General features: G+C 51.1%; 1 protein-coding gene across 9 annotated transcripts in view; it reads left to right on the top strand.

The window, feature by feature from the left end:
• Positions 1-14901, top strand: part of CTIF (cap binding complex dependent translation initiation factor) — a 328591-nt gene that overhangs the window by 218933 nt on the left and 94757 nt on the right. For 6 of the 9 annotated variants that reach the window (XM_008952543.6, XM_034943648.3, XM_003827202.5 and 3 more), the window contains 2 exons: positions 4465-4957; positions 7932-8231. In XM_008952543.6, coding sequence (XP_008950791.3) covers positions 4465-4957; positions 7932-8231 — 793 coding nt within the window. The remainder of the gene's footprint in view (positions 1-4464; positions 4958-7931; positions 8232-14901) is intronic. The other 3 variants (XM_034943646.3, XM_034943647.3, XM_055102587.2) reach the window with 1 other exon arrangement.

Below are 14901 nucleotides of genomic sequence, written 5' to 3' on the forward strand. Positions count from 1 at the left end.
GTGGTGTTCCGAGAACATTTTTGTTTTTTTGTATAAAAGAGAGCAGTCTTAGAGTAAAACAAGACATCTGATTTCAGAACCCAAAGAATAAAGAATAAACTAAATGAACGATGGAAAAAGCATAAACCGACAATTTCCATTCTCCAAAAAAAAAAAAAGCATTATTTTCCTAACAGCAGGTGTTGCCAGTAGCACAAATGGAATATTAATCTTATCTCCTGTGCTGTTCTTCCTCACCCGAAGAAGACTTCCCCAGAAATAAAGAGGCGGAGAGTTGGGTTTTTGCCCTTCTTACTTGCAGGGCTGCAAAACTGGGTGTCCAGTATGTTTCCCAACCCAGGACCCACATGTCCATGTGTCTGAGACCAAGTGCAGCCTCCTTGCCGGGTTGCTGGGAGCAAAAGCGGCTCATCCCTGGCCCAGCCAAACCCCAAACCCGCAGGTTTCGTGGGGAGCAGCCAGCTGGCCCCTGAATGAAGGTATCAACGAAACCCAGCGCCAGCAAATACAGAAGAGAGAGGAGCTGGTTTTGGCTGGCCCAGCCAACGACCGCTGACAAATATTTGTGAATGGCCAGAGCAGGGAAGCCTAGGTCTCCATTGTTGGGGAACGAGGCCTAACTCCAAGTCTGTTCCAGTGCCCTTAGCAGCCCTCTTGGCTCCTTCTCAGGCAAAGAATTTGGACCTCATGCAGTTATCACCACCGAGGTCTCAGTGGCCATTCAGCCCTTTCTCTCCATTACTACAGGTCACTGCGGTCCTTGTCCCTGAGTGTTCATCAGCCAAGGAGGCTGTGTCTAAAGGCGAATGGGAAACAGATGGGAGGTGGCTGCAAGGTGCTGTGATTAGTTGACAGGCTTAGCTCACTCCTGGAGCCCCTGGCAGGCCCTCTGCTGTAGGAGTGCACCTCACGGAGCCTCAGTTGTCTTATCTGTCAAATGGAAAGAAAGGTTCTTGGCCTGCCTGCACACAGAGGCCAGTGCCAGCAATCACTCACCCTGAGAACTAAGCAAGGCCTTGTGCAGGAAGAAGGAAAAGGGAGGACAGAGGGACAGTCTTAGTGCCTCTTCCTCCAGTGGCATCTGGGTTCTTCCCTGCCCTCCCAGGGCTCACCCAGCTGATTCCATCTGCCATTTAGCTCCATATCAAGACCTCCTTATTTTGAACCTGTTAGTCTTTCCTACCCAATTAGAAGGGAACACTTGAGGTGGACTCCCTGGCTTCCCTCCCACCTACGGATGACTTTCCACATGTGCAAAGGAGCCGCCGCCCAGCAAGGGTGAGCCTGAGAACGCCCACTAATGCCAAGTGGCCTGGGGCATTCTTGGCCATTGCTATATTGTCACGGCTGGCTGGCTCCAAGCTCTTTCGAACCAGGAAGACATGGAATTCCAGGTCCCTCCAGATTTCCAAGAATGAACAGCAGAAGCCCTGCAGGAGCCAGCTGATTTCTTTCTGGAGCCCCTGACCACTAGCCATATAGCAATTACTTCCTTCCCCCTTCAGGTAGATAGAAGTTGTTTTCTTTTCTGGGGGTGGAGGAGTGCACTGAGTAGAGAGAGGGAAATCCCTGATACGACAAGTGGGAAACCAGGCAGTTTCAAGACGGATGTTGGGAAGGGCTTGGTCAACCATCCTTTGGGGACATTTCTTGGGCCATAGCTGCAGGCGCCACAAAAATTCTAAATAAGGATGACGAAAGTTGTGAGAATCAATTATTATCTGCCAGGGAATTTCCAAGGTTCCTCTCTGGGCTTAAAAATAACTCACATTGAAAGAACAAAGAGAATGGAAGGAGCAATTAGTTGAAAGTAACTGAGAAGTTAAAGGAGGGAGAATTCACAAAAAGTCACAGGCACGAGGCACCCTGGAGAGTGGTCTGTGGGCCACAGTTTCTTCTGGGCTTTCCAATGGGGGTTGCCTTACACGCTGCAGAATGAGGGCTGCAGCTCTCCCCGCTGACTCAGGCATTTGGGGCTGGGCTGGGCTGGGTAATCGGAAGGCCAGTTGGTGGTAGAATCACTGGGAGGAACCTGACTCAAGGGCCGCACTTTTCTCATGGGGCCCAACTCTTCTCCAGGTGCTGGTGCTGATAGCTCCTACCTGCCATGGGGAGTGAAACTGAATATTTCAGCAATGCCAGTGAGGAGGGGGGTGTGTTTGGGAATGGAGGGGCTGCGTCTCCCACCCAAGTGTCAAGGCAACAGTGCTTTTGCCCAGGAATGTATATCAGAAACCAACAAGATTGAACTTGGACACCAAGGATGAAAAATGTCACGCAGGCCTCCTGAGAAGGGCCCAGGGTATGCCTAGTCAGCAGGATTCAGTTCAGGGTACCAGATTTTTACAGATATTTTAATAATGACTCTTAAATTATTGAAATAAATATAGACAACCCCAAACCTTGGACACTGTATATAAAAAGAAACCTAAGAAGACTCTGAAAGGTAGAAAGAAGACAGACAGGCCAGGGACCTTGGGAACTGAAGAATGACACACTGGTGAGTTCCTGGGGTTTTCCTCTTGGCTCAGATATCCCAGACTTGGAGCTAAAGAAACTGGAGACCCAGAAACACCATGAGGCCTGAGCAGACAAACGGAGCCCCAACAAAAGTCCACTCTTTCTAGCCAGAGGACCAGGGAAGGGGCAGCCTAGCAAGACAGAAAACTCGAGACAGTAGCTACTTTCCTCCAGCCAAACACCTCTGCAGGAACTGTAGCCACACCCCCACCCACCACTCCAGCGGAGGCCCAATGAGGGGCCTAGACAGTGACAAGGTACCCAGCACCCCAACAGGGTGGTGTCAAAGGGACTGTCATCCCCATTGGGGATAATGAGCTACTAAGCTTTTCAATGGCGGCTTTTCAGTGAAAAAAAAAAATTTTATTCATTTTAGTGGGAAAAAATAATGCATTTAACCCCAACTCAGGATACCCTCAATTTTTCACAGATAAAAATGTATCAAGTAAATATTAAAATTGAATTTATATAAGTAATAAGCAATAAGTTGTAAGTAAATAAATACAATTTGTTCATAACATGCAATGCAATGAAGGTCTGTGGTACCCAAGATAGGTCACGGAGGAGGTGCAGAGCTTATTCTTTAGAAGCTAACATTATCTTTCTGCAAAATCTTTCCACTATTTTACAACCTTTGCGGAATTCATGCTTATCTTGTGCTCCAATTGCACTTCCAGTAAAGTTGTGGCATGGAAAACACCCTGAGGGTAAGATGGAGTTTGAACATAGTAGTGCTTTGAGTGGCAGGAAGCAGCCTTTGAGCCAGCCAGAAGGGTCATGAGAATGTCCCTCACCACCCCTTCACTTGCCTTTTGGCCACAACTCAAAAGTTTGGGGTTTGTTCCTGCTGCACAACTCACACCTGTTCCCTGTGCTTAGAAAGTGTTGTCAGATGAGCCTGTCTTGACCTACACCCATCATGTTAAATATTCCTTCTGTATCTGTTTGCTAGGTTGCTGTAACAGAGTACCACTGACTGGGCTGCATAAACAAGAGGCATTTTATTTTCTGACACTTCTGGAGGCTGGAAGTCCAAGATGAAGGTGTCGGTGGGGTTGGTTTCTTCTGAGGCCTGTCTCCTTGGTTTGCAGATGGTCACCTTCTTGCTGTGTCTCCATGTGGTCTTTCTTCTGGGCATGCAGCCTCCCTGGTGTCTCTGTGTGTCAAAGGTTCCTCTTGTTATAAGGCCATTAGTCAGTTCAGATTAGGGCCCATCCTAACAGCCTCGTTTAATTTAATCACCTCTTTAAAGGTGATCCGTCATATCTTATCTCCAAATACAGTCACATTCTGAAGTATTGGGGGTTAAGGCTTCAACATATGAAGTTTTGCGGGGTGGATGGGGGACACAATTTAGCCCATGAAAACTTCTTATAGCATATGTAGTTTGTGGGTTTGGGGGTGAAAATGACAATGTTCCAAAAAAAAAAGTTGTTTGAAAGGGATATAACTTTTCAAAAAACATTATGGTGAACAGTCATTCATAGGAAGGTGCTTGTAAGAAGCAGGTCTGTGTATGCATCTTTGCTGGTACATGCATAGAATATGTCTGGAAGATTCACACACGTGGAACGGCTGCTTCCAAAGGCCATATGTGATGACAGAGTCAGAGGCAGGAGGGTTCACTGTTATCTGCTACTGGATCTTTTTAATTTTGTTCCACATGCTTGCATTCACACATATTCTAGTAAGTGAATAAAGCACTGATTTTAAGGAAAGAATTGGCTTTGGTCCTCTGCAGTAGCAAGGACCTGTCTGCCTGTTCTCAGCTGTATCCCCAGGGGCTGTCACAGACTCTGGCACGTAGAAGGTGCTCAGGAAGTGTTTGTTGGAAGAATGAATATATGGACAAGGCAATGACTTCCTGTTCTGGCGGCTGGGCACAGGGACTCTGACCAGCCCGCCCAGTGTTCGCCTTCTCTGTCTTTCCTCTTCTGTTTGCAGGCGGCAGCAGAGACCTCCGGGGGGCAACAAGCCCCAACAGCATGGTGACCACCAGCCAGGCAGTGCCAAACACAACAGGGACCACCAGAAATCCTACCAGGGGGGCTCAGCACCCCACCCCTCAGGGAGGCCCACTCACCATGGCTACAGCCAGAACCGGCGCTGGCACCATGGCAACATGAAGCACCCACCAGGCGACAAGGGGGAGGCAGGCGCACACCGCAATGCCAAAGAGACCATGACCATCGAGAACCCAAAACTGGAGGACACTGCAGGGGACACCGGGCACAGCAGCCTCGAGGCACCCCGCAGCCCTGACACCTTGGCCCCGGTGGCTTCTGAGCGGCTGCCCCCACAGCAGTCAGGGGGGCCAGAGGTTGAGACAAAACGTAAAGACAGTATTCTTCCCGAGCGCATCGGGGAGCGGCCCAAAATTACCCTGCTCCAGTCTTCCAAAGACAGACTGCGGCGAAGGCTAAAGGAAAAGGTACCGGTAATTGAATTTTTGTTCTTCTCTTGCACCAGGGAGGACAGCAAGAGGTAGGCACTTTGGTAGGTGGGCACAGTGCAGAGCCTTGTGGGTTTGAGGGTCTAGGGAGCCATGTACAGGGAAGCAGGGGCTTCGGTCACTGTGGGGACCCACCACACTGGTCCACCACTGCCAGCAGGTAGGGCCATCATGAACCCCTCCAGCACACTTGGGCTTTTCACCTTCCAAACTCCAAGAGGCCGAGGGTGGGCACTTGGAACCAGCCCCCAGCCCAAGGGAGTAGGGGGAAGAGATGCATGCCTGGGAGTGATGGGGGAGGTGCAGGGAGCATATTCTAGGGTTAGATATTGTTTGTGCTGAAGAGCGCTTGGGGAAACATGGAGCTTATGAAATAAGAACTGAAGCTTTTCTACAGGTGAGTACCATCCAGGCAGTGGTCTCTGCCAGAATGGGGAGCAGAGGTGAGTTGTTCAGAGTGGGGGCAGGCTGATTCCAGCCTTCCTGTTTCCCGCCTTCATCACCCAGAGGCCAGGGAGTGCTCTACAGTGCACACCGTAAGGTGGCTCCATTCTCAGCATCACGCAGGTGCCTACCTGTGCCAGCATGAACCTGAGAGTGAGGCCTCCTTACTTTTGCTCCCAGGAGCCTCTTTCTGCACCCTGGTTCTGGCCTGGCCTGTAGCTTCAGGAGATGACCCTAAACCTCCAGAAGAGGGATGGGGATTTGTACTTGCAGCAGTAAGTCCATTGTGCTCACCCCAGTGCCACCACCCCCGACCCCACTGCCCAGCAGGGGCACAGGAAAGGTCACCCTGGAGAGGAACTGTCCCAAGAAAGGCCAACTTGCCCACAGCCATTCCCACACAGCAGCAGGGCCTACAGAGGCTTCCTCCTGGGGCTTCCGCAGAGCTCCATGTTCTGGGCTTCTCCTCCATCTTCCCCTACTGCCGACTCTCCTCAAGCTCTTGCCCCAGAGGCCAGGCCCAGGGTCCACCCTCAGGCAGGATAAGGCAGGTCAGACCTCTTCTTGGATCCACTCTTGAAGATGAGATGCTGCTCCCAGTATCCTCCCCACCAAGTCCTCTAGAGTTCTGCTAAATGTAACTGCAGGGCAGCAGAGTGGAAACAGCACGGGCTTTAGAGCGCAGCTGAGCAGGCTCAGACCTCACTTTGCCTTTGACTGGATGGGTGGTCTTGGGCAAGTCACCTAATCTCCCTGAGCCCCAGTTACTTATCTGTAAAATGGGTGTTAATACTACACACCTTGCTGAGAGACTGTGAAGTTTAAATGAAATAACGTGTACAGATATGTTCTTGTGGGTATTCCTATTCTATATGCAGACCACTGTTCCTGCCCTGGGGCCCAGATGGTCTGAAGAGAGGGGTACATGGGGGAATGGAACAGAGAAGGTAGACCTATAGCACCTATAGATCAGTTTCAAGGACTCCACTCAGGTGAGGCCTCCTGAACTCCTGGACCAAGAAGACATGGGCTCAGGCTCAGGCTGGGTCACTCCCCACTCTGCTAGTTGCTCACTCTAAAAAAGGGTAAATCCTAGGTGGCCAACCAGCCACATCCTAAACATTTTCATCAGGGAGAGCAACACTTTCCTTCTCTCTTTCAAGAGACAGGTAAAGCGTGAGATGTTTCTTGGGGTGGGGATTTGTGTCCTGTTAACTTTACCCAGGGACTCAGAGTAGCCTTCCCTGAAGAGGTGGTTGGGTTTGAGGAGAACTAGGCCACCCTATTCCTTCACCCAGGATTCAGACCTTTCTTTTTTTTTTTTTTTTTTTTTGAGATGGAGTCTCACTCTGTCGCCCAGGCTGGAGTGCAGTGGCCCAATCTCGGCTCACTGCAAGCTCCGCCTTCCGGGTTCATGCCATTCTCCTGCCTCAGCCTCCTGAGTGTTTGGTTCTCAAGCCAGAGACTAGCTGCCCTTGGAACTTGATCCCACCATGGAAGGGCTCAAGGAAAGCTATAGATTTTATCGTCTAACCTCACTGTGTTACCTATGAGGAAACTGAGGCCCAGAGAGTGAAATCACTTACCCAAAGCCACACAGCTAGAGGCAGAGAGTGGGATCTAGAGCCTTGATCTGTGCCTTCTAGCCCAGAGCTTCTATTGTCAGGGACAGAAGACCAAGCTTGGATCTCATTTCGTGACCCTGACCCTGCCCTTCCAGCCAGATCTCACTTCCTTGCAGTTAAGTTGTTCCCATTCTTGGCCACCAAGAATGAGTCAATACAATAAGATGACATTTTTTTCTTCTTCAAGCCCCTGGTCTGGTCCTAGTTGCAGTGAAATCTCATAAGGCTGTAGGGCTTTTTACTTGTAATATCCCTCCTAGAAGCCCAACTGTTTTAGTGGCACATGGGAGGATTCCTTGGTGTGTGGCATGTCTACAGAAGACCAGCACAGTCTCCACAGGACAAAAAGCCAGGGCTGTGCCCACAGGGGGCCCTATGCCCAGAGAACAAGTCATCGTTGGGCATTTGGAGCTGAGGGTGTAGGGGACAAGGTGGCCACTGCCTGGGCCGCTTTTAACCACCACTGCAGGCATTTTGGATCTGACCTGCCTTCCTGACCAAGTCTTCCTACCCTCATTTTCTCTTTGGCCCGATTTCATATTTGTTATCTTATTTCCTCTTTCATAATTTCCATTAAATCATTTCTAGATTAAGATATTTGATGGACAAATAAACAAAAAAAGCCAATGTATATGAGAATCCTGGGTAGGAGCTAGAACCCAAAAACAGTATCAGCCCTGGATGTCATAGGGGCCAAGAAAAAAGGCAACAAGGAGCTTTTGGCGCATGAGGGGTCTTTGGTGGAGGTTCCCAGAGGGACCAGCCCTCAGATCCAGGAAAGTAGTCCTGGTCCTGCTTTCTGGGGGTGGCCACCCTCTTTCCACCAGGCCACCCCTGCACAGAGACCTCGGCTTCACTCAGGCACATTCATTTGTCTCCAACACCCCCAGGATGAAGTGGCCGTGGAGACGACCACTCCCCAGCAGAACAAGATGGACAAGCTGATCGAGATCCTGAACAGCATGCGGAACAACAGCAGCGACGTGGACACCAAGCTCACCACCTTCATGGAGGAGGCCCAGAACTCCACCAACTCCGAGGAGATGCTGGGCGAGATCGTGCGCACAATCTACCAGAAGGCTGTGTCCGACCGCAGCTTCGCCTTCACCGCTGCCAAGCTCTGCGACAAGATGGCGCTCTTTATGGTGGAGGGGACCAAGTTCCGGAGCCTGCTCCTCAACATGCTGCAGGTAACTGGACGCCGGCCACCACCGCCCCACACCCCCTGCCCCTCTGCGTTCGGTGAGTTATTCCTAGCGAGAAGGCTGCGAGTTCTGGCCACAGTTGGACTTTTCCCAAGTTCCGCCCTTGCCCGATTAATTATAGAAAACACAAAGGCAGTTAAGGGGCCAGGAATGAGCGGCTGGATTTGTGTGTGTTTATGTGTGAGCTCCCTGGTTACAATGGACCAATATAATTTTATAGGTGCTTTATGTTTAACCAGCCTTTCCCACTTTCTATTTTCATAAGAGGCTGGCTCTTCGTCTCAACCTGGCTATGTGCTTTGACCTCTCCACATCCAAGCAGACATGAACTTGCTGTGGACTTCTCTTTTCCTCCTCCTTCCACCCAGGGCTAGGTCCTTAGACCTTTGCAGATATGCAGTTGATCATCGCTGGTAGTGAGATGGGTTTGAGTAAAGCCACACATGAGCAGAAAAAGGATAGTCTGTTTACCAACACACTATGGCTCCTGGGCAGAGGGAAGTCGTGGTGATGCAAGACTGTCTTCATCCTTGCTCTTTCCCTCTTAATATCCCTTCACCTCTGACAGTGTAACCCCACCCCTGATCATTGCTTCCTCCATGGAGGCCCACGTCCAGTGGTTCTATCAGCATGAGTGTGTCGTGGGAGTAGGTGCGTGCACTTGGACGGAGCTTAGCAATGTTTCATCTCACAAGTACCTGCTTGCCTGTATGGGCAGTAGCAGATGAGCTGGTGGCCCCAAAACTGGTGATATCAGGGAGAGATAGCAGGGTCATGGGATGGTGGCCACATCAGGTCCTGGGACTGTCCTTGGAGACTCTTGGCTGGGGGAGAGCCATGTCTCCTTTCCTCCTATTTTGTATTTTAGAGACTAGTTAAGATACAAAGTGAGTTTCTGGTCCAGATGAGATAAAATGGTAGTTTCCAAGTAATGAAGTAGAATGGCAGGCTATAGGGCCATCTTAACTAGGGTGACCATACAATAGATCATCCAAACTGCAACACTTGTGAAAGTCAAAGGGGGTTCAGTTCATAATTATGCCTAGACAACAGGTGTAAACAAGGGCATATGGCCACCCTCACCTTAACCATGTGGTTCGCAGTCTGCCGTCTTCCCTAAAAGCTGGGAGGAAGTTGCCGCCAAGGCCACCTCCACATGCAGCCGGCAGGGCTCCATCCCCACCCACCCTCTCCTCTGCATGTGAGTTGCACTCACTGCAACATGAGCCCTCCCTGGCCAGCCTGGGCTGCTTCTCTCCTGCTCCAGGCCCTGATCAGGTTCCCATTCCTGGATCGCCCACACTCCCCTGGTGACGAATTCCCACATTACCTGAGGGATTTGCACATGGGGCATGTTCCTCGCGGGCCGGAATGTCCTGGGAGCGTGTGGAGAGTGGCGGGCAGAGAAGCCTGTCTGCCACAGAGCACCCGGCACAGGGGAGTCAGGGACAGCATCAGCCTATGGTCTCGGCTTTGGGTTTTGTTTTTCAAAAAAGGGCCAGGATGGGGCAAGAGTTCTAGACAGTGGTTGCCAGCTCCAAGTAACCCAGCCAGACCCGGTGGCAGACAGGCACCCAGGGCATGGGGCACTTGGGGAGGGCAGCTGGCTGCAGGGGCCATCTCAGATCGGGTATTTCTTCCAACCTGCCGTGGTAAGGGTGGCCTCACCCACAAGTGTCCAGCGGACCATCAATCCTCGGGAACAGTCAGCCACAAAGGGGGCCCTATGGCCCCTGCACTCACCTCTCAATCAACCACAAAGTGCACTGGCTTAGGACAGGCTCCAGATGCCCCAGCAGGAAGGGAACCTGTTTGGCTCCGTTTAACTCAACAAAGTCCTCTGCATTCCCCAGTTAAGAACTTCTTGTGGGATTAGTGTGCTGAGAGACAGTTTGGCAAACACTACAGCAGGGAAGAAAACACAAAATTGAAAGCTGGGAAGCAAGGATTCCAGACCTGATTCGTTTGTCATCCGTTGGAGCTTGGCCTCTATAGTTCCCTGGGAAAGTGCAAGCAACAGCCTTCGTCAGTGTACCCTCGATTTTGCACTGCTGGAGATGAGCCGGGGTCTCGGGCAGGGGCACGAGGGACCCCGTTTGAGCCTTTCCCTTTCTCATGCTCCTGAGGCCTTGCCACTAGTAGGAAACTGTCCTAGGTCCCCCTGAGTCCTCACAAACCCACTCACCCCATATAGTGGCTCCATGGTAGGTCTGTCATGAGTGATGCAGGCTTTGGGACCAGCCCAAGAGACCTAGTTCTGCAGGTGCCACCTTGTCTCTGGGGCAGAGAACTGGCACTCCACATCCTGCTCCCCACCCCCCATCAGCCAGGCTGAACCTCCCACTACACCCTGCATGGATGGACTCTCCCCCAGAATTCACTTCTCTGTCCCACTCTGAGCATGCACCTCCCCCTGAAGCATCTCACACTCCTACTTCAGGTGGTGCTGGGGCCCCACTTTCCAGGAAACACTGGCCCTTCCTCCTGTCCCAGCACCTCTCATCCTGAAGCCACAATGTTCAGTCACCCTCTTAGTATTCACTGAGTATTTCTAGTGTGCCAGGCACCAGCCTGGGGACTGAGGATACAGCAGTCAGTCACTGGGCACAGCTTTGTCCTTAAAAGGTTTGCAGTGAAGGAGTTGAACTTAAACCAATGGCTACATGAATCCACAGTGACAAACTGGGGTGCGTGCTGTTACTGCCCCCCATCTTGGGCTCTGGGAGGTGGGAACCCCTCTACTTTCTGCACCTCTGTATCCCAGGGGCTGCACAGTGCCTGGTGCTGGAGGGCCCTCGGTCGTCAAGGAGAAATGGATGTCTGAAAAGGAAGGCGCTGGAAGCCTCCCTTCTCCTGGGCTAGGGGCCTGCAGGGACAGCTGAAGTCCAGGGCAAGAAGGGAACCCCCTACCCAAGGCAGTCACGGCTCACATTCTGAGGTTTCAGAGCAGCTCCTCCTCTCCTCCCCCACAGTGGAGGAAGCCAGCCATTTGCCTGGGTGGAGTATCTGCGGGTCAGGTCTTTAGAAATCTAAATGTCCACATAGGCCACCACTCACCCCTGTTTACCACCTGCAGTCCCAGCTTTCATGTGAGCCGAGGAGGGAGTCCCTTGAGAGTATAACCAGAGGCTTGATCTGCATTCTCAGACCTCCTGGGTGGCTAGACAAGGCCCTTTCAGCTGCCATGGGAAGGCGGGTGGACTGTGCTGGTGCGGGGCTGCCCTGATCCCACAATGGCCCCCTGACTCCAAGGCCCAGAGGACACCTTAACCACATCTGGCTGAGCCTCCTCAGGCCCTGTGCCTTCTCTCTGCAGCCAAGGAGACAGAGGTGGAGTGGGCCTTTCTGGACAGCATAATTCATGCCCCCTCACCACCCAAACCCGAGAGGTGCAAGAAAAGAAAGCGATGGGCTGGGCTCAGCAAAACCTGCTTTCCCTCTTAACACCTCCAGGGATGTCTTTTTTCACCTGACTTCATTTTCTGGCAAACTATGTTTGCATCCCTTCCTGGCAGGCAGTTCTAGACCCGGCCTGCACAGCCCTCCCCCCTGCTTCCTCCCTGAGGTTTGCACTCAGCTCCATCCACTCAAGGCCCATCTGGCTCTCAGTCCCCAACCAGCACCTGGTTGGGTTTGGCAGCCTCCAAGATGCCCCCATAGGATCAGGTTCAGCTACCACTTCCACACACAAGTTCTGGGACCCGGCTTAGCAATGCAGGCTACGAAGGGGCCAGGGTGTGAAGCGCCTCCTTAGCACAGCTCCCAGCAGCGGTCTTTACACTTGGTTCTCCCTGGCTGACTTCTCTTGCTGCCAGGGCTTCAATGATGGGAGCCGGCAGCATGGAGGGAGAGGGGCAACCGCAGATGTGGTAAACATTCTGCAGCAGAGGTCTGAGGGCTCTTGCCAAGCTGGGGTACAGCCCCCATGGAGTGGGAAGTGCAGGGTGGGAGAAGGGAGAAGGTTTAAGGTCCTTTAACCCTTCCCAGCCAGACTCAACACTGCTATCTCAAGGAACCCTGAAGCACCATTCTCATGAGCCATGACAGTGCTGGAGACCTTGGGGTCTCAGAGGACCCCGTCACCAATCCCACAGCTCCAAAATGGTCTTCAGTTTTTACATCCAAGCCAATTCCTTTTTACCTGAAATGTGGCCCTTTTATTAGTAGTGTCCTTGTAAGTAAAATTCTATTTATTAAACAGACATTTCTTTTTTTTTTACTTTTTATTTTACTTTATTTTATTTTTTAATCATTTTTTCTTTTTTTATATACTTTAAGTTTTAGGGTACATGTGCACAACGTGCAGGTTAGTTACATATGTATACATGTGCCATGTTGGTGTGCTGCACCCATTAACTCGTCATTTAACATTAGGTATATCTCCTAATGCTATCCCTCCCCCCTCCCCCCACCCCACAACAAAACAGACATTTCTTAATGTGCCAGGCATGTTGTCTTTATTAGGTCAGGGGTTCTCAAACCGGAATGTGCATATGAATCACGTGGGATTTTGTTTAAATGCAGATTCTGATGCAAGAGGCCTGGGATGGGCTTGAGATTCTGCGTTTCAAACATGCTCCTGGTAGACGCTAGTGCTCTAGTCCAGGGACCACAGTGGGAAGTCACAAGGCATTGAATGACTGATGGTTTGTAGGTGGTGGCTCTGTTTCATAGATGGGCAAACTAAGGCACAGTCTGTCATCAGTGTGATGGTCAGAGTGGAGGTCTGGCCTGGGAATGTTGCATTTCAGATACTGGCTCTTCTTTAGGTCAGTGGTTCTCAGCCTCGCTGTGCATGAGAATCATGAGAGCACAGCAGGCAGGGGGCCTACCCCTAATCAGTTGAATTAGATTCTCCAAGGACGCAACCTGGGCATTCGTTAGCCAGGGTGGAACACCACCGTTGAGGAGACACCCCAGAGACACCGAACTGGTTCATCGCGGCCACTTATGAATCAGCTGGCTCTGCCTGTCATGCCGCGAACCAGTCAAGAAATACCTGCCAGGTGTTGGGCTCTCTGCTGAGCCATGGGGGAAAACTCCGAGTCTGAGCTGGCAGGAGAACCCCGTTACACAGGAGGCCTCAGCTGCTGAGAACATGCCTTCCACTCCCCCAGCCTCAGGCTCTTCTTGTCGTCACCCTGAACCTCCTCCTTGATGAGATGAAAGCCACCTCTTCTCTCCCGCTGCCTCCATTTCTCTCTGTCCTCAGCTCCTTTTCCCATTTTCCTTTTCCTTGGCCTGGGATGTGTGTCAGAACAGCTATCACATGTTTTAGGAAAAGGGCCTCATTCTCACCCACGGTGCCAGGCTGTACCAGAGGCTGGGCCACACTTCGCAGTTCAGCCTGTCTCCCCATACCCCTTCCCACCAAGGTTCCCAACTTCTCTGGCTTTGCAGGGTCCTGACTGCAGACTAGACTGACTAACTAGATGATGTGCATTGATTGTTTCCGACTTCCAGGAGAATGTGGGCTGCCCAGGGTGCCTGGGTTAGAGAAGGAACCAAAAGTTTCCTTGGATCCTCATCAGGGAATTGTGGTGTGATACAGGGCGGTGAAGGGGCTCCAGTTTCACAGAGAAGTGAAGAACGAGTGTGCCTCTTTTTATGGGACCTTTGGAATGACAGGAATGGAAGCCTGAGCCCCCTCCACCCAGCACTGCCCTGTCACTGCCCTGGGACGTCCACGTGGGCTCTGGGAATGCTCCTTTGCTGAGACAGGCTTGGGTAGTACAAGTTCAAGCCCTCCTCTGTTGAAATGTGTGTGCTCTGTTTAGCCAAGAGGTGTCTGCATCCGAGCTATGCAGAGCAAAGTATTATTAGAGCCGGCATCAGTGTGTCTGTAACTGAACCCAGCTCTCCCTAGCAACCGTTGCCAACAACACATCTAACAGAAGGATGCGATACCTTTTTTTGAAAAAAAAAAGTTTGTCTCAACCAAGTCATAAACACAGCAGGCCTGTTGTGAAAAGACAACACAAAATCAGAATCTGGTGTGTGACCAGATTTCAAAATAAATTGCTCTTCTCTAGCACCTTCTAGAAGACAGCCTGTTAAAAAGCTGACCTTGAGCTAAAGAGCGGAGAAACTCTTCAGAGTTTCTGGCTGGGTCATCATCAAGCATTGTGTTTTGGGCTTTTCATACATAGACGCTCAGTTGAGTGGTGACTCTGTGGGATCTCTGGGAATGACTTTAGCCCAGAAGGGGCACTCAAGATTTTCTGGCTTGGCTTTCCTTATCAGTGAATCTCTCAAGTGTGAGACAAGCCTGAAGATGTGTCTTACCCATACCTCATCCTGGATGTGTGTGTTGCCCCCACTTCTACCCGTTTCTCCCATCCTCCTGCCCTTCTCCTTGTCCCGTGTTTTCAGGCTTGAGAAGAAAACTGGGCCATTCCTCTAACTCTCTTCCTAAGGGGAAAACCTCGTTCTCTTGTGATTCTCTCAAGGTCTCTGGAAAATCAAGTCATTCCCCTTTGTCAGAAGTTTGAAGTTCCTAACTCTTATCTTTTACATAGGAAGGGAGGAGGGAGACTGATATCGATTCCTGGAGTCTAAGTTTTAAACTCCTAGATGACCAGAATCCTGGCTGAGTTATCGGCTGTCCCCAGCTCCTGGTTTCATGGTTCATAGTAGATGCTCAGGAAATGGCTGT

This window comes from Pan paniscus, chromosome 17 (genome assembly GCF_029289425.2).
Source record: "Pan paniscus chromosome 17, NHGRI_mPanPan1-v2.0_pri, whole genome shotgun sequence".
NCBI lineage: Eukaryota > Metazoa > Chordata > Mammalia > Primates > Hominidae > Pan > Pan paniscus.